General features: G+C 33.8%; 1 protein-coding gene across 1 annotated transcript in view; it reads right to left on the reverse strand.

Annotated features, from left to right (window-relative positions):
* Positions 1 to 6,459: 6,459 nt before the first annotated feature.
* Positions 6,460 to 26,166, reverse strand: part of GFRAL (GDNF family receptor alpha like) — a 58,795-nt gene continuing 39,088 nt past the window's right edge. Inside the window, exons 7-9 of the mRNA XM_011375023.1 lie at positions 8,979 to 9,074; positions 8,820 to 8,892; positions 6,460 to 6,532 (exon numbers count right to left, since the gene is read on the reverse strand). Of these exons, the coding sequence (XP_011373325.1) occupies positions 6,460 to 6,532; positions 8,820 to 8,892; positions 8,979 to 9,074 (242 nt within the window). The remainder of the gene's footprint in view (positions 6,533 to 8,819; positions 8,893 to 8,978; positions 9,075 to 26,166) is intronic.

Raw genomic sequence — 26,166 nt, forward strand, 5'->3', positions numbered from 1 at the left:
TATACAAATTATTTTTTAATAGTTCTACTTTTTTTCCTAAATGATTCAGAGACTCAAACACGTGTAATCTATTTTTGGATATGATTGAAAAGCAGATTAATTCTCCCCCCAACTTTATTGCAATATAACAGATAGAACATTGTGTAAGTTTAAATTAAGGTATATAATGTGATGATTTGATCAACGCATACATTGAGAAATGATTGCCACAATAGGATTAGTTAACACCTCCATCGCTTCCATCTCTTGGCAATATTTCATACCATTGAACATACCCTCCATTTTGAAAACCTCTGTCCTCCTGGCTTGTCCCTGGTATCTTTCATTACTTATTAGTTGTGCCTTCACAGTAGCCTTGTTTTCTCATCTTCGTCTTCCAGACTACTAAGCATTGGAATGGCCAATGGCATTTTTTGCAGTCTTTTCCCACATTTCTTTGCTAAGCGATTTTCTTCCATTCTCATGATTTTAAATAATATTTATACACTAATGATTCAAGCTAGATTAATTTTGGGTCTCTACTTTCATATAATAACTGTCAATTAAAATTTTTATTTGATTGTTTATAGCTACCTCCAAGCAGAATCAAACCAAAAAAAAAAGACATTTCCCTTTGATCCCAATCACCAAATACATTCTCAGTCTACTCCAAGCAAAAAATCCTGTATATCTTCATGGAGTTCTTGATTTTCCTTATATCTCATATCTTTTATATCATTAAGCCTTTTTGGTTTTACATCCAGTATTTATAGTCCAAATCAAATTATATTTCACATCTCCACTGAAACAATCCTCATCTCATCTACATTCTTCACCCTCTCCCACTGCCGCCATGTAGTCAGTCTCTTAACTGGTTTCCTTGTCTCGATTTTTGCCCATTTTCAATTTTTTTTTTTTTTTTCAAACAGCAGCCAGGTTCTTTTAAAATTTAAATTACATCCTTCTCCTCTTTGAAAACACCTGAAGGATTCCCATTACAATCAAATTGAAATGCAACTCTTCACATTGTCTCCTCCTGCTTAATTCTCTGACCTTTTTTTCTAACACTCTTATTTTTCCTCTTTACTCTGTTCCAATTTAATTTTCTATTATTTGAACATATAAAGCTCAATCTCACTTTAGGGGCTACACTTGTCCTTTTTTCTTTTCTCTGCTTAGAATGGTTTTCTACCACATGGCTTCGTCCATCTCAACTTTTTTTCAACTCAAAGAAATTTCTCACTTAACATCTTCAAGGGAAATGGCATGACAAAACCAGTTTTACCATAGCCTAATTTATATAAACAAGGGTTAAGTTCCTACAGCACATTTCTGGTCACTAGAACATCACCAAACTTCCAAATAAAGACCCAAACTACTTCTAATATTAAACACTGAAATAAATGTGAGCTATACATTTAAAACAAGATTTTTTTCCAACCTCCCTTTTCCAGATCAGAGTAACAAGTGGCCAGTGCCTATCCTGGCAGCTCAGAACAAAAAGCTGAACTCACTCTGGACAGGACGCCCTACCTTCACAGGGTGTACTCACACCCCCACACTCATTCAGATTAGGACAATGCAGATATGCCAATTCACCACATGTGCACATATCTTTGGGATGTGGAAGAAAATGAAGTACCTGAAGAAAACCCATGCAGACACGGGGAGACATACAAACTCCACACAGGCGGTGGCCCCAGGCAGGAATCCAATATTTTTTTTTCTCATCGACATTATAATTAAGCAACATTAAAAGAAATGACATTCAAAGAACTGCTGTGATACCACCCTCTTAGAGGATTTTTTTGACCTTCTAAACGAACAAACAAAAAATGTATTTGTCAATTGACTGATGAACTAAAAGAAAGCATTTAAGTAGTATAAGTAGAACTGAATTTACCTTTGATGTCTAAATTGTCTTCATGTTGACACTAAGAAATGAAGACTGTATTTATTTTACTTTAAAAGGCATTTTCCCTGGAAATGGATTTGTGAAAGAGAATGAGATCTGGAGTGACTAAAAGGGTTGGTCTAAATGTCTCTATAGGCAGTGCCTCTCAGCCATTTTCACAGCATTCCTTATTTCGCCTGTTGCTACTAATTTCCCTTTTCTTGAGCTTGTTTCCTTTCTATCCTTAATGAAATAAGAATAGCAAGATAGAAGAGGATTAACACCTGCGATGAAAGAAATGTACAGAATTTGTAAGACAATCAGAAAAAATATGCGAAATTATATTTTGGGTGTTTATTACCTAGATGTGTGGTCAAAATAAGAACGAATGCAATGGGTAGAATACTCCATATGATTTGTACAGTAAACAATCCTCATGTATCTCAAGATTGCCACTGATAATGCTCACGACCTCCAGTTCTACTCACTCCTGATCATCACTCGTTGCCCACATCCCCTTCATCAAGGTTCAATACAAACATGGAAATGTTAAATAAATCTTTATGTTCCGGTTAACGATTTCATTCTGTCAAACCCTCTTAAAACTTATCTCCAACGATTTCATTCTGTCAAACCCTCTTAAAACTTATCTCCAAGCACTTTTTCTATTACTGAAGTACTAGGGGCATTAACGGATTTTGTTTTCCCTTTACGTATCATTAAATTCTAATATTTTAGCCCAATTGCATATTATTTGCAGAGATTAATTTTGATTAAGTCATCCAAAAAGAATGGGGTGTTTGGGTCTTGCTCCTAACAGACATCTACTACTTCTGAATTTCCTCTTTATGGAAAATTGTTTCCCACTGTTTCTTTTTATATATTGTATCTCACCGTTAGCCTCCAAGCATTACCCTTCTGTCCTTGATAGTACACTTATTTGGCATCAGAGACTTCTGTTATTCTTTCTTCACTGCAATCTGGTAAACATTTATTGCTTGAACCTTTCTAGAGATACTAAGGAAGAGGTGCCCAAGCAGTAGATCAGACTTCTGAAGAGCAGCTCTATGTGAACTGCAGTTCCCAGAAAAGAAACTGACTCATCATAGCCTATCCTGACTCATCGTAGCCTACGACTCAACTGCTAGCAGCAGAGCCTTCAGTCTTTTCTCCTGCCAAGAATGGGTGATCTCCATGTTCCTGAAAAAGTTTCACTGGAAAATGACTGTTCTTGTTGATACAAAGCAACCAATACTGTTTTCTATTGGATAAATTTTGTTCATTAATAAAGGAAATGAAAAGTTTGAATTGATAGAGCTTGAACACCTTGATAGACTGAAACATACTTTTTAGGTTTGGGCTATTTAGTTCCAAATAGCCAAATTAAAAATAAAAAATCAAACCCAATGTGATTTAGTTTATTTGTTCAAGGCATGGCATCCATTATTTAATTGATAATGAAGATAATTCAGACTTTTGTAGCAGAAACTGTTGGCTGCCTACCCAAGAACCCAATTCCTGTTTGTCTGTGCTAATAGAAATCTTATTTTATTGGAGAGTCTATTCTTCTCCCAGGTGATTCTGAGTCAGTTTTTAATAGACTCATTTTATGAAAACTAAGAGAAGCTTTTCAGTAATCATGGAAATTCCTCCTCCTTAATCCCTTTAAAGAAGATCTATTCAGAGAAAACAGAAATAATTATGTTAAAATGTATTAAACCGGGAATCAAAAACTCTGCTTAATTAGTACTGTCTACACATATCCAAAGCAAACTCTGGGTTACAAATGAAGATTTTACTTGAAAGATGGCTGTTTTTTATTTATAGTTTCATTTTTACCTAAAATATTTAGAAAATATCTTACCTAATTATATTCTAACTGCCTCTGGTATAGATTTAAATATGAAAATATTCAATAATCTATTTCATTCTAAATGAAAAATTACCCATAATTTTACAGACAGATTAACATAATTATATGTACTAGATGGAAAAAATCCATTGTTTTATGAAGTTTTATGACTTTATTAAATGACAATCTCACCTCATAAAAAAACTTGCTGCATTTTAAAGGCATGTTTTCCTTCCCTTTGTAGAACCAAAATGATAGACACCTGTGCTATAAAACCCTGATTAAGGATACATTTATTGTAACTGACTTGTCTTTGAAGAAGATTTGGAAATACTCATATACCATTCTAAGTTTTGGGATGCAACCAGTGTGGTCTGAAGACACTGAAGGCTCAAAGAGGAGGCACTTATGGAACAACTTGAGAAACTCAAGTGCAATACATCATTGCAGCTTAGATGACATTCATCTCAGAGTTCTCAGGAGAAGCAAAGTGTGCAACAGCAGAGTAGGCAGATGAGGACATGTAAATATGACAGTAGTAGTAATCAGAGAATACAGGCTAGCTTCACACTGCCTTAAAGCAGAGATGCCATCATTTTGACCATCCGTCCCTCGGGTTTTGTACTTTGGTTGTAGGGCTTACAATTTCGATTGTTCTCAAAAATAAAATCTTTTACTTACCCTTAAGTTGTTTGTAATCATTTCTCCATACATGACAACGAAAGGGATTCACGTTTCAGGACTCTCACACGGAATTTAAAAGTAGGAACAGACACAAGCCCAAACTTTGGAATAACCACAAATGCCGCTTTCTTTCTGCCTTAAAGCTCTGCCCAAGAGACCTTTTTATTCACTTTGCTGAGTTCCAGCTGGTACCACTCTGCTGACTTCTAGTGCCCAGAAACACCTGTGGGGATTTATAGACAGAATTCTGGGGAAAGAGATTGTGGATAAACATGTAGAAGCAGCTAGAGCACAGAAGCTTATTACTGGAATAGCCAGACTACTCTACTGGAATAGCCAGACTACTCTGGAGAGAATTTCGTCAATGATGGAATTTTTCTCAGGAGAAGTCTGATCTGGCAATCTTTCATCAAAGTGTTTTCCCCAGAAGTCACAGGTGACCCTCTGGTGATAAACTTGTTTCTCATCTGGGGAGAAAGAGAGGTAAGGAAGATATTGGAAAACTCTAAATTCAATGGTTGTAATCCAGATCTCACTTAGCGGTGCCACAACCATATTTTCTAGTTTTTCTAGCTGACTATTTAGAGTGCTACACATGCTTCATGCTAATTCCTGCTTCTGTAGTTCTGTCCACAATGGCCTACTCATTTGTGCTGGCCTAGGAGACAACATTCTCTTTTTAAGAGAGATCTTCACCTTCACACTTTGTCTTTTCCTTCTCTGCTCAACACAAATATATATTTTTAAAGCAACTTGACTGTTTCCCTCAGATTTCCAGAGAACAGTTTGTCATTTGCCAGGCATTAGCAAGCCTAAATTAAAAGGCAGTTTTGAAGATGAAAATGCCCACATTCTCTTCACATTGACTTAGAGAGTTAACAACCACTGGAATATGTAGAACTCCTTGAGAGAACTTTGTGACTCACCAAATTATTCCTTCCCATTTTAAAAAATAAAAGATTGCATTTTTAATTACTCTGAGAAAGCATAGCCAAATGTTAACTTCAAATGTAATTTAATGTAGACAATTTGATATGAAGTGTTGTGGACCGCAATAGAAATGAGATCAAACAGAGAATGATTTATCTTTAATTGTAAATATATCACAAGTTATCAGTATGCTTGGATTATTGACTATTTGTGCCTCTGTGCCACTATAGATTAAAAAAATGTATATTTATTTTTAGCAATTGGTACTATAACGATTGCAGACAGTTGAAAAACATACACATATCAAAAACTTAACTACTAAACATTTTTTCCACAATTTTCTAATCACAATTGTACTCTGATGCCAAATCAAGCCAAAAGTAACAATATGGAAACAATATAGAAAGTAACAATTATGGTGTTACTTTATTATTGCAAAAATTTATAATTAGCATAGAAAAAATTAAATTCATAAATAAAATATTGAAATATATATTGATTTTTCAGCCAATGCAGTTGCTTTATAGCTTTATGAGTTTGAAATAAAAACATCAAGTTAAAAAAAGTAAAGTTTAACAATATTCAAATTTTGAAAATCTAAAGATAGCACTTCCAATTTTTAAGATTAATCATCTGACCAAATATATTTAGGAACTTAAAGTCAATGCTAATAATTTAGTTCATGATTTGAAAATGGATATACAAATAACAAATATACTGGTTATTTTGATTAGCCTTATTTTTTTGGCAAGTTAATGGGAACTTAAAATTGATCAGAAAATAACTAGCTAACTATATCATATGCACTAATTACTATTTTACGGATTCAAATTTATCATGAAGTAAATCATACAGACTGTAACTTAGGATAACACTTTTTGCCCTCAAAGACAATTCTGTAATTCTGTACAATGTCATAAAATATACTGGTGTATATATATAGTTGAATATTAAGAAAAAAATCAACATCTGCCATGTTATACTTTATATTACTATACTTAATAATCCAGTGTCATTAAATCCATCTTAATATTTTTGTTATTGATGATGAATAGGATATTCTGTTGACTGGCTACAAAGACTTGCTTGAAAAGAAGTGATTATTGATGATCTATGACTCTTAATGAATCATGAGTCCTCCAGGTATTTGGATTGATGAAGGTTCTCTGGTTTGACTTGATATTCTGAAGGTTCTATATAAAAGTAAAAATGAAAGTTAACAATATGCCATTTTAAGGATTTTACAAATGAACATGTGCTTCTATTTTTGGATGGATTCTGTGACTGGAGGGAGAAAATAACCAAGTTTCTGAAAGTAAACTCCTAGTAGTAGAATATTCTATGGTCTTTCTAAGAAATATCATGCATTTAACTTCCAAACAATCATTCCAAAGCAAAAAAGTCTCTTTTTTTTTTTTTTTCAAATATTTGTATTTAAAATGATTGGTTTCTCTGCAAATTTCTTTGAAGATTTAGGGCTGCTTTAATTTTGCATACCATAAAATAAATGCAAAAAGCTTAATCTTTACTGCAGGAAGGGTTCACATGGATTAGACCTGACCACCAGGTGAATGGCATCCAGCCTTCATTCACTGAGAAGGCATTATCTACCTCCAGATGTGGTGTAACACAGGTTTTGTTAATGATGCTTTTGTCAAAACAAAAACATCATTAAAACATCAATGTTTTTTCTTTCTGTCATGGCTTTTACTTTAGTCATTTACTTAACCTTGGGTTTGGATCTTTCAAATTACATGTAGGGATCAATTTTTAAATTGTAAGGAAAATAATTTGCAACTAAATGTAATATAAGTAGCAGTATGCATTATTTGCTTTAAAATACATATTAGAATACCCTCAAGGTTTTTGTCTTTAACACTCCCATTGTCATCAGTAAAGGGATATCCCTTTCTATGCAGGCAAGAAAGGAGTAAAAGTTACAACTGATACATGGGGAATTTTAAATTGCCCTCACCTTATTTATCTATGGCACAGCAGTAATCTGTACAAACTCATGAGCCTATGTGGCAGATGTGAACTTCATACATTATATACGTGGTCAAGTAATAAAGATCTAAAACCATTAAAATAAGATTTTTGCTACATTGGAAAACCATTTGTGCTTCTCTGAAACAATATGATTGTGAAAAAATATCTAGGCAGGCTCAGTAACTGAATAGTTCTCTCAAATATTTTAAAACAAATAAAGAAAAATTGAATAAATTCCAAATGCTATGCTCCCCCCTCCTCCCTCCCTTGAAACTGACTAATTATTTGGACTTTAAACCTATTTTGGAAACCAAGGAATATCTTCTCATACAAATACAATTTTAAGGCTTTGATACTGGCATATGAGAATAAATATGCTTGAATGTCCGTAGGCAGAACATCCACTCATCATGTGCCCAACCCCTTGGTATTGCCATATATCTCCCCACTTCAGTCTTTCACTTCATCTTCCTGCTTGTCAAGGCCTTTAAGACTGAAGTTTCTGGAGGAGCATTATGTGTAAATGCTTTATCTAATTTCCTGTGTCTCCTCCTCTGTGTATCATGAGAAGAAAAATGCCCATTGCCTCTGCTCCTCTCTAGGGCTAATCTTACTGATAAATGTACTTCATGTGTGTGTTTGTATAATTTATAGAATATAGATGTATATGCACACATTTATATATTTTTATTAATATTTAAAATACTCAAATTATTTATAAATATATACATAAGTATAATGAATTAGCAAATGAACATCATTGATATTTAAATGTCATTATTTTTTTACTTGAAGCAAGCAACTGCACACCAATTTATATCTATTTGTAAATGGTAAATAAGTGGAAAAATTTTAAACCCTTGACATTTAGAAATCTAGAGATTGATGTGTCTCTAATCTTAAATCTCAAATGCCCACTGGAGCATTACTGCATTAGAGCAATGAAGGCAGCCAAGGAAAAGGAAGATTTGGAAAGAGTGAATTAATGTTGGGCAGTAGTAATAAGTCTTTCTAGCGGTACTCTGTGAGGCCTTATTTAATGTCTCTTTTAATGATTGCATATTAAAACATGAATAAAAATCATTAGCATATAAGAAATTGAAATAAAGAGTAAATCTTCAGGTAAATATAAACCGTGTGAACTACACAACAGGTCCATTATGTAAGTGATTTGAATAAGAAAGCAGCAAAGTTCAATTGGGATTTTGTAAGAAAACCAGGGGAAAAATTGATAACAGCTTAATTGGAGGGGACAATCCATATGTGCTTGTAAAATGCAACGTAAAAAAATCCCTTATGATCACATTTCCCTTACATATGAAGACTGAAAGTAATGTTTCCATGAACCTATCCCACATTAAAAGTTGATTTAGGAGGTTTTAATGGAGCAGCTTTCATTCTCAGGCCCTTTGTGAGCTCTGCCATTGTGAAATGTGCTGTAACAGGGCTGATTCAGTTCCAGCCCTTCCCTTCTGAGTTGTATCCAGTTACCTCAGCTTGAACATAACCAAGAGAAGGATTCCACAGGTGACTGCCATGCACATGACAGTATAAATTACTTCTCCTAGAAACAAAGGTTTAAAAAAAATTACTGGATTTCTAGAGAGAATAAATAATAAAAAGAGTACAAAGGTTTGATTTTTAACTGACCGTTGAAGGAGGAATGAAATTCACTTAGAGTTATTTCCTTTGCATGGTTTCTTTTATGCAATGAAATGCCTTTCACATTAGAAAGAGTTGGATAATCTGAAAGAAAATAATGAATATGAGATTAAAGTATTTAAAGGTGATGCATTATTTTTATCCCATGGATTTTAATTTATTTTATAAAGGCAGCAATTTATTTCTTTTATACTATCTTAATAAAATATAAATTTAGGTGAAAGTGGGACTTTTCTTAAATTTTAACAGTGTTTTTTTACCTTTTAATCAGATAATTTCCTTATAGAAACTTGTTTTAAAAATATGATTAGAAAAAGTTACATTTTATAAAATAGTTCATTGTACCTCATATAAAGATTAGGAGGGAAAAAGTAACTTTAGGCTACCCTTTGGCATATTGAAAATGATTTGTTCTTTACAAGAGTGATTGTTTTAATGTGCTTTAAATGATATCTTAGTTTTCTAAGACTCATTGTATCAATGAATTCTTACAAAAGAGAGTCCTTAAACCAATCACTCTGTTCGCCCCTCTGCTCAGATATCTATATCTGTCTTTGCTTATTTTTCCTATTCTGTTTCTCTTTTTCAACACCTTCAATTTCTATTATTTTTACCTATTTTTATCTCACTTGAGAGCTCTTCTTGGCCACTCTGTGTCCCTAGTCTTCATGGCCATTTTCATCTCACTTCACAAAACATAAGACAAAAGGAAGCAATCTTTAAAATTGATAGATCTATTTTAGGTGACTTTTACTAGTAACTTTGAAGTGAAATCACACTGAGTTTTGATGCAACACAAATATGAATACCAAACATATCAATAGCCCAATAACCAATTTCTCTGCTGCTGATGATTCAGGTGAGTTTTCAGGCTTAAAAAAGAAAAAGCTATGTAGTCTCCATTTGAGGGAGGCCTTGCTGTCTGTCATAGATGGTTCATGTATTTTGAGACCTGGAAATCCAAGTATAAGTAGATAGTTCTTTGCAGAAATGAGTGTATCAAGTAGCAGGATAGCATATCTGATGACAGCTACTGACAATAGCCCCAAATAGGAAGGGAGATGAGAAGATATATTGCCAACAGCTCCATTTAGTACCCCCTCCACCCAGGGCTGCTGCTATTCAGAAGCCAGTGACTTGGAAGCCAAGGTTTGAAGTGTATGTTAGGAATAATTGGAAGAAAGCAAGGGGTACAGATGGTTTAAGATCAGTAACAAAACTCTCAGGGTGGGTCTGGGAGAAGCAGCTCAGTATAAGAGCTGAAAAAGCTACCGAGGATTTTGTCAATAGAAAACCTATTCTTGGATCTGAACTCTGATACAGTTAAAGCATTTTCATTTTGAGATTTTTTTAATCCCAATTGACATATTGGGTTATCATATAGTATTTATAGAAGTCTGACCTTAGAAACTGAAAAATCAACCTCTTCTGAATGTAAAAAAGTAATAGAGGTAGAGCTTGTGAAAACTTTTCACTTTTAACAGGACAAACAAACGAAGACTCATGGACATGGACAATGGACTAGTGGTTACCAGAGGGTAGTGGTGAAGGAGAAGGGGAGAGATAGACGGAGTAAAGGGGGTCAAATATGCGGTGACTGTTAAAGTGTACAGCTGAAACTTACTGGATTTTGTTAACCAATGTCACCATAAAAAATAAGTTAATGAATTAATTTTAAAAAACCTTTTCATTTTTGTGGTTATAAAATAAATTTCGTTATTCACTAAAATGTTAAAATGGAAAAATTGAACTATTTCAGATAATACCATATTTTTATAATAATGGTCTTTTGGGAAGAATTAATTTTATTCAAATTGAGCATATTTTTAGTGAAATAAATGATCATAACAAAATATTATATTTAAATCAATTTGGAATATGAAAGATAAATCATTTTGCGTCTTTTTAATTCTATGGCATTTTGTGACATTTTGGGCAGATTTATGGCATAAACGTAAATGTACATAATGTACATTGATTATTCGAATGATGCTATAGTTTTCCTTTTTGAAATTCTATCTCTAAGTACATTTGGTCTAGCTAGGTATCATGATTTATCTTTACATAAGAAAAAAGATTTTATTTTGACAAATTAGGCTATCTTTTAGCTATAAAACCACCGAAAGTAATTATTTAACAGTCACCCAGCAAAGTTTAAAAAGAATCATTTAATTCACTAAATTTCACTCACATGGAACTCATTAACAAGGTTATAATAGATCAATGACAGAAATGCTAGTTAATGATCCCACTGAAAATTTTAATGTGTTCAGCAATCACGCCACAATCTTAAATATTGCACCCTAGGAGGATACCCAACATCAGTTAGAGAGATTAATGTTACAGAGGGCTTCTTGGCTACTGAAGCCCATTGGAGATTCTTCCCTGCCTTTTATAAACAGAGAGGTTTACAGTGTTTTATAACCATGAAATTAAAGTCAGCAGAGTTAATAACCAACTTCAGTCCCACACCATCTGCTGTATTTATATATAAACACTGTCAGTGACTTGTTTATCTTAACTTGTTCCCTAGAGAAATTAAACACTATTATAAACTATATGGTAAAATCCCTGTACATTTGACGGGAAATCAAGATTAATTTCAGCCTTACATTAAGAAAAAATTTAAATAGTATTCTCCTCAGCTACAAAGATGTGATCATTTTTATTCTTTTCTTCCAAAATCCTTGTGCAGAGTGGCTGGTGGAGACCAAAACTCTACTTTGTATAATTTATATGAAATGGTAAATGAATTGTAAAAAATGTGATGGATCGGATATGAAATAATAATTTAAAAATAAATGTCAGAATACTTAAAATAGAAATTAAACATCACAAACTGCAAATTTGTAAATCCTCATTTAAAATTTCAGTTAAAACATAACCTAGGAAGAAACAGTTTGGAAAAGTGAATGTTTTCATAGACTGATTTAAAAATATATTGTGTAGCTGTTTTTTGAATTCTTAATGTATCACATGACTTTTAAATTTTTTTTTTCTTTTTTGCTTTCTTTTCATGGTTAAATAAAAGAGTGCCAATATTATAGCGACATTTTAGTGAGAATGAAATTCAGGAATGACCTTCTTGTGCACTCAAGGTTTGGTGCTATTTATCAGATGTAATATATTACATTTCTAATTTGGTCAATATTGTCTCACCTGAAGGTATACAAATTCCCATATTGAAAATGAGTTTTGAATTATTTCACCTAGTGATCAAGAGTGAAATTTCATATATCATAGACTCTTTTGATCATTGTTTGAAAGTTCCCTCCTAAAATGGATCTAGGGAACGTTGCTGCTGGGAAGAAGGAAAAATATATAGGCATATTTAAATTTGAAAAAAATATATTACTAATATGGCAAATCAAGCTATACACATAAATAATGAGGTTATTTTACCACTGCTGCTAAAACTTATGTTTTGAATACTAAACTAACTAAATAATATGCTTCCTCTAAACAATTACACTATGCATCAACAAAGCATTTTCATTTATTTAGTTTACAAACTTCAAAGAAGATAAAACCATGTCTTAGATTTATTTTCTAGTACTATGGCTAAACACATGGTGGTTGCCAGGGGCTGAGAGAAAGCGGAAATTGAGAGGTATTGGTCAAAGGGTACAAAGTTTCAAGATGATGTAAGATGAATAAGTCCTAGAGATCTACTTACTATACAATGTAGTGCCTATTTTTAGCAACACTGTATTGAACACTTAAACATTTGCTAAAATGGTAGATCTCTTGTTAAATGTTCTTATTGCACACACACATACACACACACACACACAATAATAAAGAGGATAGAAGGAAACTTTTGGAGGTGATGAATCTTATGGTGAAGACTGTAGTAATGATTTCATGGTTTATACTTATCTTCGAACTCATCAAGCTGTACACATTAAATAGGTACAGCTTTCTGTATGTCAAAACAAAACAAAACACAACAAAACACATAAATGAATAAGTATATGCTCCAGAACATTTGTCATGATCTTCCGACATAAACCCAAAAGCTCAAGGTTAGTGATTGATTCTACAGACTATCCATGCCTTAAGATGGTTTCACTTAATGACTTTTTGACTTTACCAATAAGCAAAAGTAATATACATTCAGTATACATTCAGTAGAAACCATATCTTCAATTTTGAATTTTGATCTTTTCCCAGGCTAGCTATATGTGATATCATACTCATATGAGCTATACAGTGGCAGCAAAATGATTTTGCACAACTGTAGGATATTGCAAGTGTTCTGAGCATGTTTAAGGTGGGGCTAGGCTAAGCTACGATGTTCAGTAAATTAGGTGTATTAAATGCATTTTCAACTCATGATATTTACAATGTAAATGTTGGTACAGAACTCCATTGTAAGTCTAGGAGTATCTATTGACAAGCCTTGCAACTGCTCTTTGACCCCACGTCGAATGACAGTGTTGCTCACAAGTCTAGTAGATTTGCTTGGTGATTATAGTGAATCTCAACGGCACTAATAAAATTTCTCAAATGTTCTACAATTTCCTTAATAGTTTCTGCAAATAATAAAATAATCACTGAGGTAGCAATTGAAATAAAAATGATCCTATTTCTAATAACTAACACTAGATTAGATCAGTAAAGTACTATTGTTTTAGAAGGCAATAATTTTAAATGTTGAAATTTAAAAAAAGTCGTCAGCTATAACTTTGGGCTTATATAAAACAGATCAAAGATATCAATTTAAATAGGAATATAATATTCCTGGTTAGAGTGTATATCTATAAACACACAAGTGTATATGTATAGTAGAATTATAAAATCGACGAAACTTCTTAGATTATCTAATTTAAACTTTCAATGCAATGATCAGTTCTGCCTCATTCTTGACATATAGTCATCACCAGTCTAGAAACGAGCCATTTAATACCTTCTACCTTTCTACTATGATTGATGGTCAATTCTAGTTAAAATGGAAAATAATTTTTCTAGATTGCTCTTTTATTAACTCAAAATGATAAATCTACTTTCTTTGTTTGGCATCAATGCTTAGCTCTCTGACTGCTACATGTAATGTAAGTATGTGTTTAGAGAGAGAGAGAGAGAACATTGTAAGTATATCACATAACACAATGCTTTTAAAATTATAATATGAATCTTCTGTTTATCTTAAAATACCAATTTTGATTCACTAGGTCTGAGATGAAGCAGGTGATGCTGATGCTGCTGGTAATACTTATATTTGTATGTATGTCTATAGAATGGAAGATGCATATACATACTCATATGACACACAAATGCTTTACATATATATACACATACATATATATGATGCTTAATATTTTATAAGGCACTTTGACAAACACTGTTTAATTTTATAACAATTAGCCAAGTAGGAATTGCTAGCTCAACTTAATAAAGAAACTCACACTCAGAATAGTTACCTTGTCCAAGATCACAGAGTTGGTAAATAGTGACAATATAATTTGCAGCAAAATCTTCTACCAATTGTATATAAAACCCACCTCACAGAAACCACAAAAAAAAAAAATGTAAAATATTTTTAGCTTTTTCCAGTGTGCCAGCCAATTGGATGAGGAAATACATTGGAAAAATAATAGGAACAAGTTGTATTTGATAGTGTAAAATAAGAAACATTTAATAGTATCTGATTGCAAATGTTCATGATTATATATGTTTCTGTTGCTGAAATTCACAATAGAAAAGGAGACATAAAATGTAATAACTAAAGCATCTGAAATACATCACATATACCTGTAGGTATATTTCAACTTGCCCACACCTCTGAAATATGTTGATCATTGTCAATGTAATCAAATAAATCGACCAATTTAACTTTGAGATTTACCAGAAATATTAAAAAAAATGAATGCTGCAATTTTCAAGGTGGGTTATCTTAAATTATGATATCAAAAATAAGCATTTTCTGTTTTTACACATATAGGGTTGAGACCATATGTAAATCTTTCCAGATTATTCACCAGGCAAAGGGCATACAAAGAATAATACACAGAAGATCAGTGTAACTGCTCAAAAACAGACTTGGCTATATCTTTGGTTACTATAGTCTATGTCCACATTGATATAACCCGAGTCTTAGATAAAAATATATAAAGTAACCCCACTATTTAAAACAGCCTATGTCTGGAATGAGTTTAATAGAAAAAATGTGTTCCCAAAATTGAACAGTCACTTTTACTTTAAATTAAATTATGCAAGCACTAGAAGAACTTAGAATAAGACGAATGAAAGATAAGAATAAAATAATTTATATTATATTTTGTCAAATTCATAAGTTTATGTTTTCATATATAGAGGTTTTAAGATGTAGAATTTTTTATAAAAAAACTGTATGTGACAATACCATTAATTGTCTAGGTTACTTTCTGAGGTCTCCATTTAGAATTGAATGATTTACTAATGTCTATCCTTTTGGAAATATATCAAACTTTACCTCACTGGCTTACACAATTTTTTCATCGACTGATTGGAAACACCAGGGAAAAGAAAGTTAGAGGAAAAAAAATAAAGAAAAAGGATATATTTTGGAGAGTCTTCATAGTCATTTGGAAGTTTTGCAAGTTACTGAGTTTTAATATGGGGAAAAAAAGTATATAATTGCAGTATCTCTTTCCTGCACATAAATTTGCAAATATTCAGGGAAAAGCTGAATATAAAAGTATGATCTATGTTGCTGATTCTTTTAGACAGATACCTTCTTATGAATTGACACCATAACCATCTAATTTACAGTATAATATTGCTATTACAATGCCATGCCCATATAATTATCTAATGGCCAAAAAGTATAAATTAGATACTTTTACATTTGAAATAGCACATCTGTCACTGTAAAGTAATATACACTGTGCAGCATATGATTATATAATGTTCTTTCTCATCTTAACCAGGATCAGCTAAGGAGTGTCACACAAATCACATATTTTTCACATATTATCGCCATTTCTTAAAATGTAAATTCAATGTCCCAACTGCAATGCATATGGTTACCCAATTAACAAAAAATGTGTTAAACAATTTTTTCTGGTGATTACTTATGAGTCTAGTTTGATTACTGATGGGCAAAGAGTAAGCATCTTTGTCATTGGATTAGGAGATATCTACGCGAACACAGTAAATTCAAAGTTTGTTAGAAGAGGTAAAATTTTCTAAACTGTGTCCCACAAAACACTAGTTCTATAGAATATTTTTATATGCTTGACAAATAAAAGATCCGATTAGTAAATGATTTTGGGAAATTCTAAATTAACAAAATAAGTTATGTATATTTTTTCCTGCAAGTGTTTTCTAGTTTTATTTGTTTGTTTGTTTGTTTTTACTACAGTAGAGGGGCACACTTTTACCTAAATTTATTTTTACCATGGGATATATCTGAGAATTCATAAAAATATAAAGTTTGTATATGTGATTAATAGATAATTATTTTTTAATATTTTGGGTGGGCATAAGGTGTTTATTGAGTATTCTTATCGTAGTCAACAGAAAGTCAGAGAACACGATATTAACAGTATTTCATATGCATAAATGTAGGCACTAATTTATAGTACTTTACTGGGCACACATATTCATGAGCACCTGACACCACAATTTTTCTTGTTCTCTATTCCTGGGAGTCAAGCAAATTTTTCACCCTATGGTGTGGGAGATGCCTGACTTCCCAAATGCTACTCCTATTGCCCCTTGGAGAGGTTGATGTAATGCAACATTAATTCCATGTTTGCTGCCAGTTAATCTGCCATTCTTCAATTTCTTAACTTATCCTCATGGGGTATGGTGAATTTATAATTTTCCCTCTACTTTGGAGATCTATTCCAGCAGAACTAGAAGGAGTAAATGGGTCATTTATATCTAGTCACCTACGAATGTTCACAGGACTGTGTGGCAAAAACCACCCTATTTGGACCCAAGTAGACATTTTCCAGTTAAGTAATTACTTCCTACTTCAAAGCTAGCACTACGACAATTGACATGAAGGATATATCATGATCCTGCTCTCATGAAATTCTCAATTTAGATTTGGGTAAGGTGAATGAAGTGAAGTGGGAATAAACAAGGTAGAACTAGGAAAATGGTACATATTTGAAGAATGATGAGAAATAAGGCTGGTGTGTATTCTGGGTGTCCTTGGAAATCAGATGATGTGGTAAGGATGAAAATAGGAACAAGGGAGAGGAATAGCTATCTTTTGCATACAGAAGGCAAAGTTTGAGAATTAGTCTAGTCATGGAAAATAGTTTGGTTTGGTGGGGATATCTAACTAGGACGCTTCAGTAGCAGTTTAAGCATAAGATAAAAACTAAAAATAGGCAGTAGAAGCTTGAGCAGAGAAGAGAGAAAGTGTAAGGTTATATTTAAAGAGATTTTTGTTGGAAAGCAGAATGGTGCAGAGCAAAGTCATACAAGCACGAAAATCAGAGATAGGTTAAAAATTGGCTCCCTCTCACCCTAGTTCTGTTATTTTAGGCAACTTACTGAAACTCTCTTCCATTATCTTTAAAATGAGATACTGCCTACCAGAAATATTTAGGTTAAACGTTTAACATGGCAATATATAAAGAGAGTTTGAAACAGTATTTGGTACAGAATAAGTACTCAATAAATTACATCCTTAATAAATATATAATTTAGAGTTTTCTTTAATATTGCATATGAAGAGAGTTAAGTCATAGATAACATTTAGGTTCTTGAGGTGATGTGATGTTTTAAAATAACTTTGGCATGAAAGATGAAAGAAAAATAGAACTACAAAGTTTATCTCTTCACTCTTCACTTTTCAACCTGACTGCTCAGAGAAAACACTGGCTTTAGAATCAGAAAGAACTCCATCACAATCTTAGTTGCATCATTCACTAGCTGTAGTAATCTTGGACGAGTTAATTCAAGCTCCGAGTCTCATGCTTCTCTCTTTTGTATGTCAATTGAATTATAGGTAGAAAGAGAAGATAAAAGTGAAAGATGGTTAAATAAAAGTGAGAAAGAAGAAAAGTGGATTTGGAGAAAGGTGTTGAGAATATTGAAGAATATTCTTCACTTTGATGATGGGAATGCTCTCATCCTTTTCAGAAAAATACTGGGCAGTGGGATATGCATTCGTTGCAATCTCTCCTTATACGTGTTCACTTAAAGTTCACTTTACTCTCAAAAGTAACTATGAGATGCAACATCATTATCACTACTGAGATTTAAGTTATACCCCAGTCAATTAGGGCCATATTATTTTGGTTCATAAACACCTTCAGGTTACATTGCAATACAAGATATTAGGCTCTTATAAATATAAATTTTCCAGCCGTCTTGTCTCTTTAAATAAGCCCATAAAGACATAATGAGAATTGGAAACAAAAAGAGTCTACTAGTAAATACAGGTGATATAGTGAAGTGAGGAGCACTATAGCATAGTGGAAAGAGGCCAGGCTTTAGCTTTCAACCACAGATTCAAGTCCTCACTCTAAAATTTGCTAAATACATAACCTGAACTACTTAAAAAACAAACAAAAAAAAACTCCTCTGTGCCCTGGTTTTCTATTAAATGAGGATAATAATATTTACTGGCTTATGGTGAGGATTAAATGAGACAAGACATATAAAATATATTGTAGAAGATAGACATGCAATAAAAGCTATGACTTTTTGAAATTAGAAAAGTATGTTTGTGGTTGCATATCAGTTTTGGCTACGGAGCATTTAATAATAAAGATTCCTAGGATCTACCACTATATGTTTTGATTTAATAGGTCAAGAGATAAGTGGGAATAAAGTACTGGACGTTCATAATTTCAAAAAGCTTTCTAGCCCCTTTCAATGCATGGTCAGGATGGAGAACCAATGGTTAGAGAATGGAAAACTCATGATTTCAGAGGTGAAAGAGAGAGAAACCAGACTGCATACCACATTATGGTGGGCTAGTGGAATACAAGTTTTTAATGAGAAAGAGAGAAGAAGAGGTCAGGGAGTTATGTTCAATAGATAAAGGCCTTTGAAAAAATCAGCAACTGGTGGAGAATAACCAGATGTAAAGATGGTAACTCTTAAGCCAGTTTTACCAATTAGAGAAAAATTTATTTGGATCAGTAAGAGATCCAAAATTTCACCTCAAAATTTTCCTTTCAGCGACCTGGCAGTATTAAAAGAACAAAAACAATTAAAAGCAACAATATTTCCATCGTAGGGGAGGGGTGCTGGATTGGAAGTTTGGGCCAAAGAACAGTGAGAGAAATTGACTGGGTCTAAGTGGCCATGTAGAAGTGTTGGAAAGCACCATTAGGGTTGTAGTCATATGCTTAGTGTATGTTTTCAGTGTAATAGCTACCATATGTACTTTAAAGAAAATGCCATTGTAAGTTTCAGGCTGTCTGTTACCCTAGGAAGAGTGAGTGAATAGAGATGCAGGTACTGACTCATGGCTGGCATAGAAACTTAAAACATCAACAGCTGCATCTTCCTACACAGACCTCAGTGACACACAGCAGTATATCACTGAGATAAGGTGCTCTTTGAAGAAAGCCCTAGAATCTGATTTATATGGTTCCCCCTCTCAAACTGCCTTGATTCCCAATGAAAGTGGACATACAATCAGGAACTAGTGAGCTCTGGCTTCTTTCTGCAGTTGGGTTGTTTTGAACATCCTCTTCATATACCTACGATGAGTGTCTGGCCATTCAACACAGGGCTAACGTAACAGTAAAACATTAGTTCCAGAGTTCTGGTAAACTCAAAGCATATTGGGAATTGGGAAATCTCAGTCTCTAGCCTCAGTGGCAACCAAAGGAAACCATTCCATCCTAAACCGAAAGCTAGTAGAAGAGGGAGAGATAATAGGGAACAGTCTTTTTCACAGAAGCACACTTTCAAAGCAGCAAGCATTCATACCACCCCACAGAGCGACTTTCATCCATTCTACATTCTTTTATATAGTTTGAAAACCAATTTGTTTACTGTGATTTGTATATAACACTCAAATAAATGCTTTCCAAAGAGTAATAAGTAAGAATAAAAATTATGTTGTGCCCATTCTTACAGTTTACTGGATATCAATGTGATATTAGAGCGTTCTTGCAACTTTGAGATTGAGACAATATTTATTGATGTTTACAATGTTGTAAAGAATTTCCTTGAACTCATGAAAAGAACTTTAGATGATGGTTTGAGATAGTCTGGTATTAATAGAAGATAAATGATTGTCATTATCATCAATGGATTCTTAACAAATCTCCACTTGCTGACCTATCTTATCTAAGATACTTTACTTGTCTAAGTACCGAAGTTCTTTTTTTCTGAGAAGTACCCCTTTAAGATGATATCTCAGCATGTAGGTGCCAGGGCAATAACTATTAAGTGGCCATATGGTGTTTTATGGGACTACATCTGATGCCATTATATTATTGTCGCAAGAATACTTGGCTCTTTTAAGCCAGGAATACCCATGCTCATAATAAATGATTTTTATGACTTCACATACACAATCATGATGCACAGAAAGTGTAAAGAAAAGGCTGCTTATTTTACGCAGCTTTGGCACTAACTCCAGACCCAATTACAGGCAACAAGAGGATTATATGAAGCCAGTGAAAGCATGAGGGTGGAAAATGGAAAAGATAACACTGTGCTTTCACATACTGAAGCCTGTTGTTAGAATTGTAACAGTATTGTTTTGGTCTTTTATTTCCCTCCGTGATCTTAAATGTTTCTTCCTTCTCTAGTTTTGCCAAAATGTGAGTTGTCTCACTCATCAATGGCAACTCTTTAATCTTTCCTTTTCAGCTTAGAGCGAACAACAAAGGTAGTCATGAATGATTCATACCATCTTTCATGCTCAGTGGCAGATTTTTCCCCCTCCTTTAACAACACCTAAGCCTTTAAGGGTAGAGTTGGGAGAAAGTGAAGGTAGGAGACAGCTGTTTTCCTGTTGTTTCTATTGAGGGTCTGTACACTTCAGTATTTCCAGATTACAGTTGTGTGAAGCATTTTCTGCAAAATAGGAAGCCAAGCCAAATTTGCTGGGTTTCAGGTCTGCAGACAAAATTTAAACCAGCTGGATTTTATTGGGAACTTTTGTGCACAAGTAAACCTAGTGGTGAAACTAAAGCCAGCGTCTGTCTCCATTGGAATGGGCTGTGTCTTTAGGGGCTATCCACCACCCCACCCCCATCTCTTCCCTTGAGAGAATTTTGAATTTTGAAAGGTCCTAAGAGAAACCTGCCTGATCATTCCTTAGAGTGATCAGAATCTTAGCCAATGAAGGTGTAAGGTGCAATCAGATATGATGCCTTCTTCAGAAAGATGAGAGGAAGCAGGGTTTCTTTCTGTAATCTGATTTTAAATTACTCCAGTAAAACAGCTTATGATTCCCTATACACAATACTTATAAAAACAAAAACCAACAGGCACACAAATATTCACTGAAACTCACTCTCTCTCTCTCTCTCTCTCTCTCTCTCTCTCTCTCTCTCTCTCACTCGCACACACACACACATACATAATAGTGACCTGTTCAAAGTGGCAAATAATCACCAACTTATTCCTTTAGTATATAGTAAAAGTTCCACCACATATTTTGAGAGTGAACTAAGTAAAAATTTTCATATTCCTTGCTAAAAATATAGATTTTTATATTTGATAGATTTAAACATATAAGTAGTAGAAGCAGAGAAACATGCCCTATTATGATTATTTAGTGAGTCTGGCATACATCATTTATAACGCTATTTAGAATTTGAAAAACAAAGCAATAAAAGATAATCCAACAGGAGAGAAGAACCTACTCCAAATCTCGATTTAAATTTCTGAAAGAATGAATATTTTTTCCAAGGATAAAGAAAAAAAATGATAGAGGCTTTCTTAAAATTTTAGTATAATCATAGGAAGAAAACGTTCTTGGCAGACTACTGGTCTTTTGGCATTAAAAAAAATCTCCTCCAGAGCTGGCCCTACACACAGGCAGTGTGAAAGTTTTTAAAAAATGTACTGGCCTCAAATATATCTTTAGTTACCTAATCCAAGAATATTAGGGCACATCTAATATCAGATCACCTATTTTTATTAAGTTATTACCCAAATAATAATAATAATAATAAAATAATAATAATAATAATAATAAAAGTGAGAAACCTATGTTCTAGGGTGAGAATAACTGATTTCCTTCATATCACCTAGAGAGTTAGAGCTACAACTCGCTTTCTAGGCTCTTGTTCTTTATATTACAATATACTGTCTTCCATCAAACACATATTTCCAAGAATTCTCTTGTTATACATGTTCCCTAGGAGATGTAATGTTTATAATCAATCGACAATTATAAATTTATAATTTATAAAAATTATAAATGAGAGGAGTATATTATGGCTGATAAAATCACAGTTCCTGGTGCCCCAAACTGCCTTTTTAAAATTCTGCTTGCACTGGCTGGTCCGAAGGAAGTGAATTATCTCAATTGATTGTTCACAGTCAGTTACAGATCAAATTCTTTGTTATACTTTCCCCCTTATCGCTACTGTACTTGACCAATCTTTAAAAAATAATAATAAGATAAAATAAATAAAAACTAAAATTCCACCTGTATTGCCTTCTGTGTGACCTTGGGCAAGTTACTAACTTCTAGGTGCTCCAATTTACTTTTGAGTGGGAAAAAAAAAGCACCTACTTTATATATTGCTTCTGAAAGTTAAATTAATCAAGACATACAATGACTAGAATAGTGTTGAACATGAAATAAGCACTTGATTAGGTCACAGGACTCTGAATAAACAAAAGACAAGTAAGCTAGCATTCATTGCCAGGTTATAGCCTTAAACTAGCAAGCAATATCTCTATGTGTTTACTAAACCTTCATTTGAAGGATATTACATCTCATATAGCTTCAGTTTTTTCCATGTATTCCATATTTCACAATGTCAAGATGAGTTTGGAAGCAGACACATTAAAATGTTCCTTGCAGTTTTTCAAATGGTAGATTTATTTTCAAGAATTTCTCCAGATCTTGATACTATTACTATTAATACAATGTTTTAAAGATCTACTTCTGGCATTAGTCATTTACTCTTTCTGCAGTTTCTTTGAGGCAGATGATAATATGCTCAAAGAGCACCAAAACCTTATAGTCATTGCTCTCCAAAAGAAGTGATTTCAAAGGAAAGCTAAATGCACAGAAGAACTTCATCTATAAGCTCTACCTCTCTCTTCTAAAGATTGATACCTTCCAGGATAGCCCCAACTATACTATCAGAAAGGTTAGAGCATTCCACCTAGTCTAACCTGGTAACTGATTGACTTACTGCTATCCTTGGGAGGGAAGGCAAACTTTGGGTGTTTAAGGGGTCTGAGATTTTTCTATGTGTGGAGTTCTAATGAGATGCCAATTGCCAGGACAAAGTGTTCCTTAAAGTTGAAAAAGTTGGCATGAAAAATATGACTTACTCCAAAACATCCAGCTTCATATCAGGTTCAAACAAGTAAATGTATCTGGCTGTGTTTTTCTGCTCTCACTCTTTGGTTGCTCTTCATTTCCAAACCTAATCTCCCTCAGTGTGGAACACACATTCCACACTTTTTGAATATCGTGTGTTGCATGCTGAAGCTCAAGTGATGACACTGTTCTGATGTTTTCTGATGCATGACTTTTATCCATCAAATCACTAGTTATCAATGTGGACAGTGAAACTGTGGGGACATTGAGAGTTCTTCCAGTGATCCATGTTTACTTTTTCATGCTTTCTTACTAATGCATCTGGGATATATTAATAATTTATTTATATGTAATAAAAAGCAGACATCACCTCACTATTCTTTAATCGAAACCAGTGCCTCTTTTGTTGTTGACTCTAGGGATGTTTTACTGTGTGGGGATAAATGGGAGGTGATGAGATCTTTTGTTCCACTGATTTAGTAAGCAAATTGAAACACATTTAAGAATCATGATTCTAGGAATGGTATCTCTTTTCTCTTTTGGTGTTCTGAGACCAATTCATGTGTGTGTGGCGGGCAGGGGGTTGGGGGGTTCTCCCACAACAAACAATTCTAGAGACATCAGCTGGTATCCTAAAATTCAACTCAATTCTGACACCACCTACACAGAGATAGCATCAGATTCCACAGGTTAAGAATTCAATCCTACAAGACTTCCCTCCAACCTTGACCAGTTGCAATTCCAGGTTGTTACTTCTGACCAACTAGCTATAAATCAGTTTCTAGGCAATCCTGTCCAACTCAGGATTCCAACTGAATGTCCAAGTTATTGTGTGTACTTCCAATTGACTGGCTATAAATTATAGGTTTTCATGACCTCCTCCTCAGGTTTGATTAATTTGCTGGAATAGTCCACAGAACTCAAAGAAGCATTTTACCTACTAGATCACCAGTTTATTATAAAAGGATATAACTCAGGAACAACCAGACTGAAGAGATGTATATGGCAAGGTAAGTGGAGAGGACAGGGAGCTTCTATGTTCTGTCCAGGGCACACCACTTTCTCATCATTTACACATGTTCATCTACTCAAAAGCTCTCTGAACTCATTCCTTTTGAGTTTTTATGAAGGCATCATTACATAGGTATGATTGATCAAATCATTAGCCATTGGCCATTGATTAAATCTCCTGCCCCTTTCCTCTAATGACTTAGTGGGTTCCCCTGGCAACCAGTCTCCATTCTTAGGTTACCCAAAGGCTTTCCAAAGTCACTTCATTAACATAATAAAAGATACTCCTATTGCTCTAACCACAGGAAACTCCAAGGGTTTTAGGAGCTCTGTGCCAAGAATAGGGTGGTAGACCAAATATACTTTTCTTATTATAACTGGCAATATAACAGTATCTGAAAAGAACCCATGCTTAAGCTACTTTACTGGAAGTACAGAAGTATATGCTTATATTGATGACTCACGTAAGAGAACTTTGCTAGACTGTGGCTGATTTCAGGAAAGAATCAATGAGTATTTTAAGCCAGGGTTCACCAAGCCCTGGGCTGCTACTGGACCTGGCCAGTGGCCTGTTAGGAACCGGGCAGTAAAGCAGGAGGTGAGCAGCAGGAGCTAGGGAAGCTTCATCTATATTTGCAGCCCTTCCCCAGCGCTAGCATCACCTCTTCAGCTCCACTTCACATTGTCAGGCATTAGATTCTCATAGGAGCACTGGTCCCTGGTGCCATAAAGGTTGGTGACAGCTCTTCTAAGCCAGTGACTCTTAAAGTGTGATACCTGGACAATATTTGCAACACCTGTGATCTTGTTAGAAATGCAAATGCCCAAGTTCCACCTCAGACCTGTCTAAGCCACTCTCTCAAGAAGAGCTTTAGAAAATTATAAAACCATAAGCTTGAACTTATTCATGACAGTAAGACACCTAGTGTCTGTGAAAAACAGATTACTAAATTGACATAATGCATTCGGTTAATTAGGTTGTCAATTTCTCAGTAGCAGATATATAAATTAGTCAATATATATATTAAAAGGTCCTTAAGAGGTTGCCTAGGTCCACACTATTCAAAGTGTAATTCCTGGACCAATAGCATTAGCATCACTTGAAAACTTGTTAGAAATGCAAATGTCAGGCCCATTCCAGACCTGCTGAATCAGAATCTGCGTTTTAATTGGAAACCATATTATCCTTATACACATTCAAGTTTGAGACCAATTGTTCCATGTTCATCATCTGCCATAACATCAATTCAAAGATATATTTAAGAAGTCACTCATCCTGAAAAAATATGATACCTTAGGTGTACTAGAAATGATTGTCTCTTATACCACCTGTATGACATTATAATGATTATGCAAAATTATTTATCTGCCTAATTTTTCAAGTCCCTCAAAATCTATAATAAGTTACTATTTACTGAACTTTATTATGTTCTAGATATTTCTTTATATAAATTAACTGATATAATCTATGCAAAAGCAATCTGGGTTAGGATTATTATATTTTCCATTTCACAGACAAGAAACTGAGGGAGAGAGACAGTGGAGTCACTTGTTCACAGTTACTTGTCTTATAAATGGCTGAGAAATTATTCAAACCCAGACATGCTCGTGCCATGTTGCCTTCCTAAGGCTATGATCTCTAATGAAGTCTATTAATATTTTCAAACATGGCATCTGATTATTAGAATAAATGTAGCTGATCATAGTTTTTAACCAAAATTCAGGAGTGGAGCTGAGGAAAAA

Source organism: Pteropus vampyrus, unplaced genomic scaffold (genome assembly GCF_000151845.1).
Source record: "Pteropus vampyrus isolate Shadow unplaced genomic scaffold, Pvam_2.0 Scaffold260, whole genome shotgun sequence".
NCBI lineage: Eukaryota > Metazoa > Chordata > Mammalia > Chiroptera > Pteropodidae > Pteropus > Pteropus vampyrus.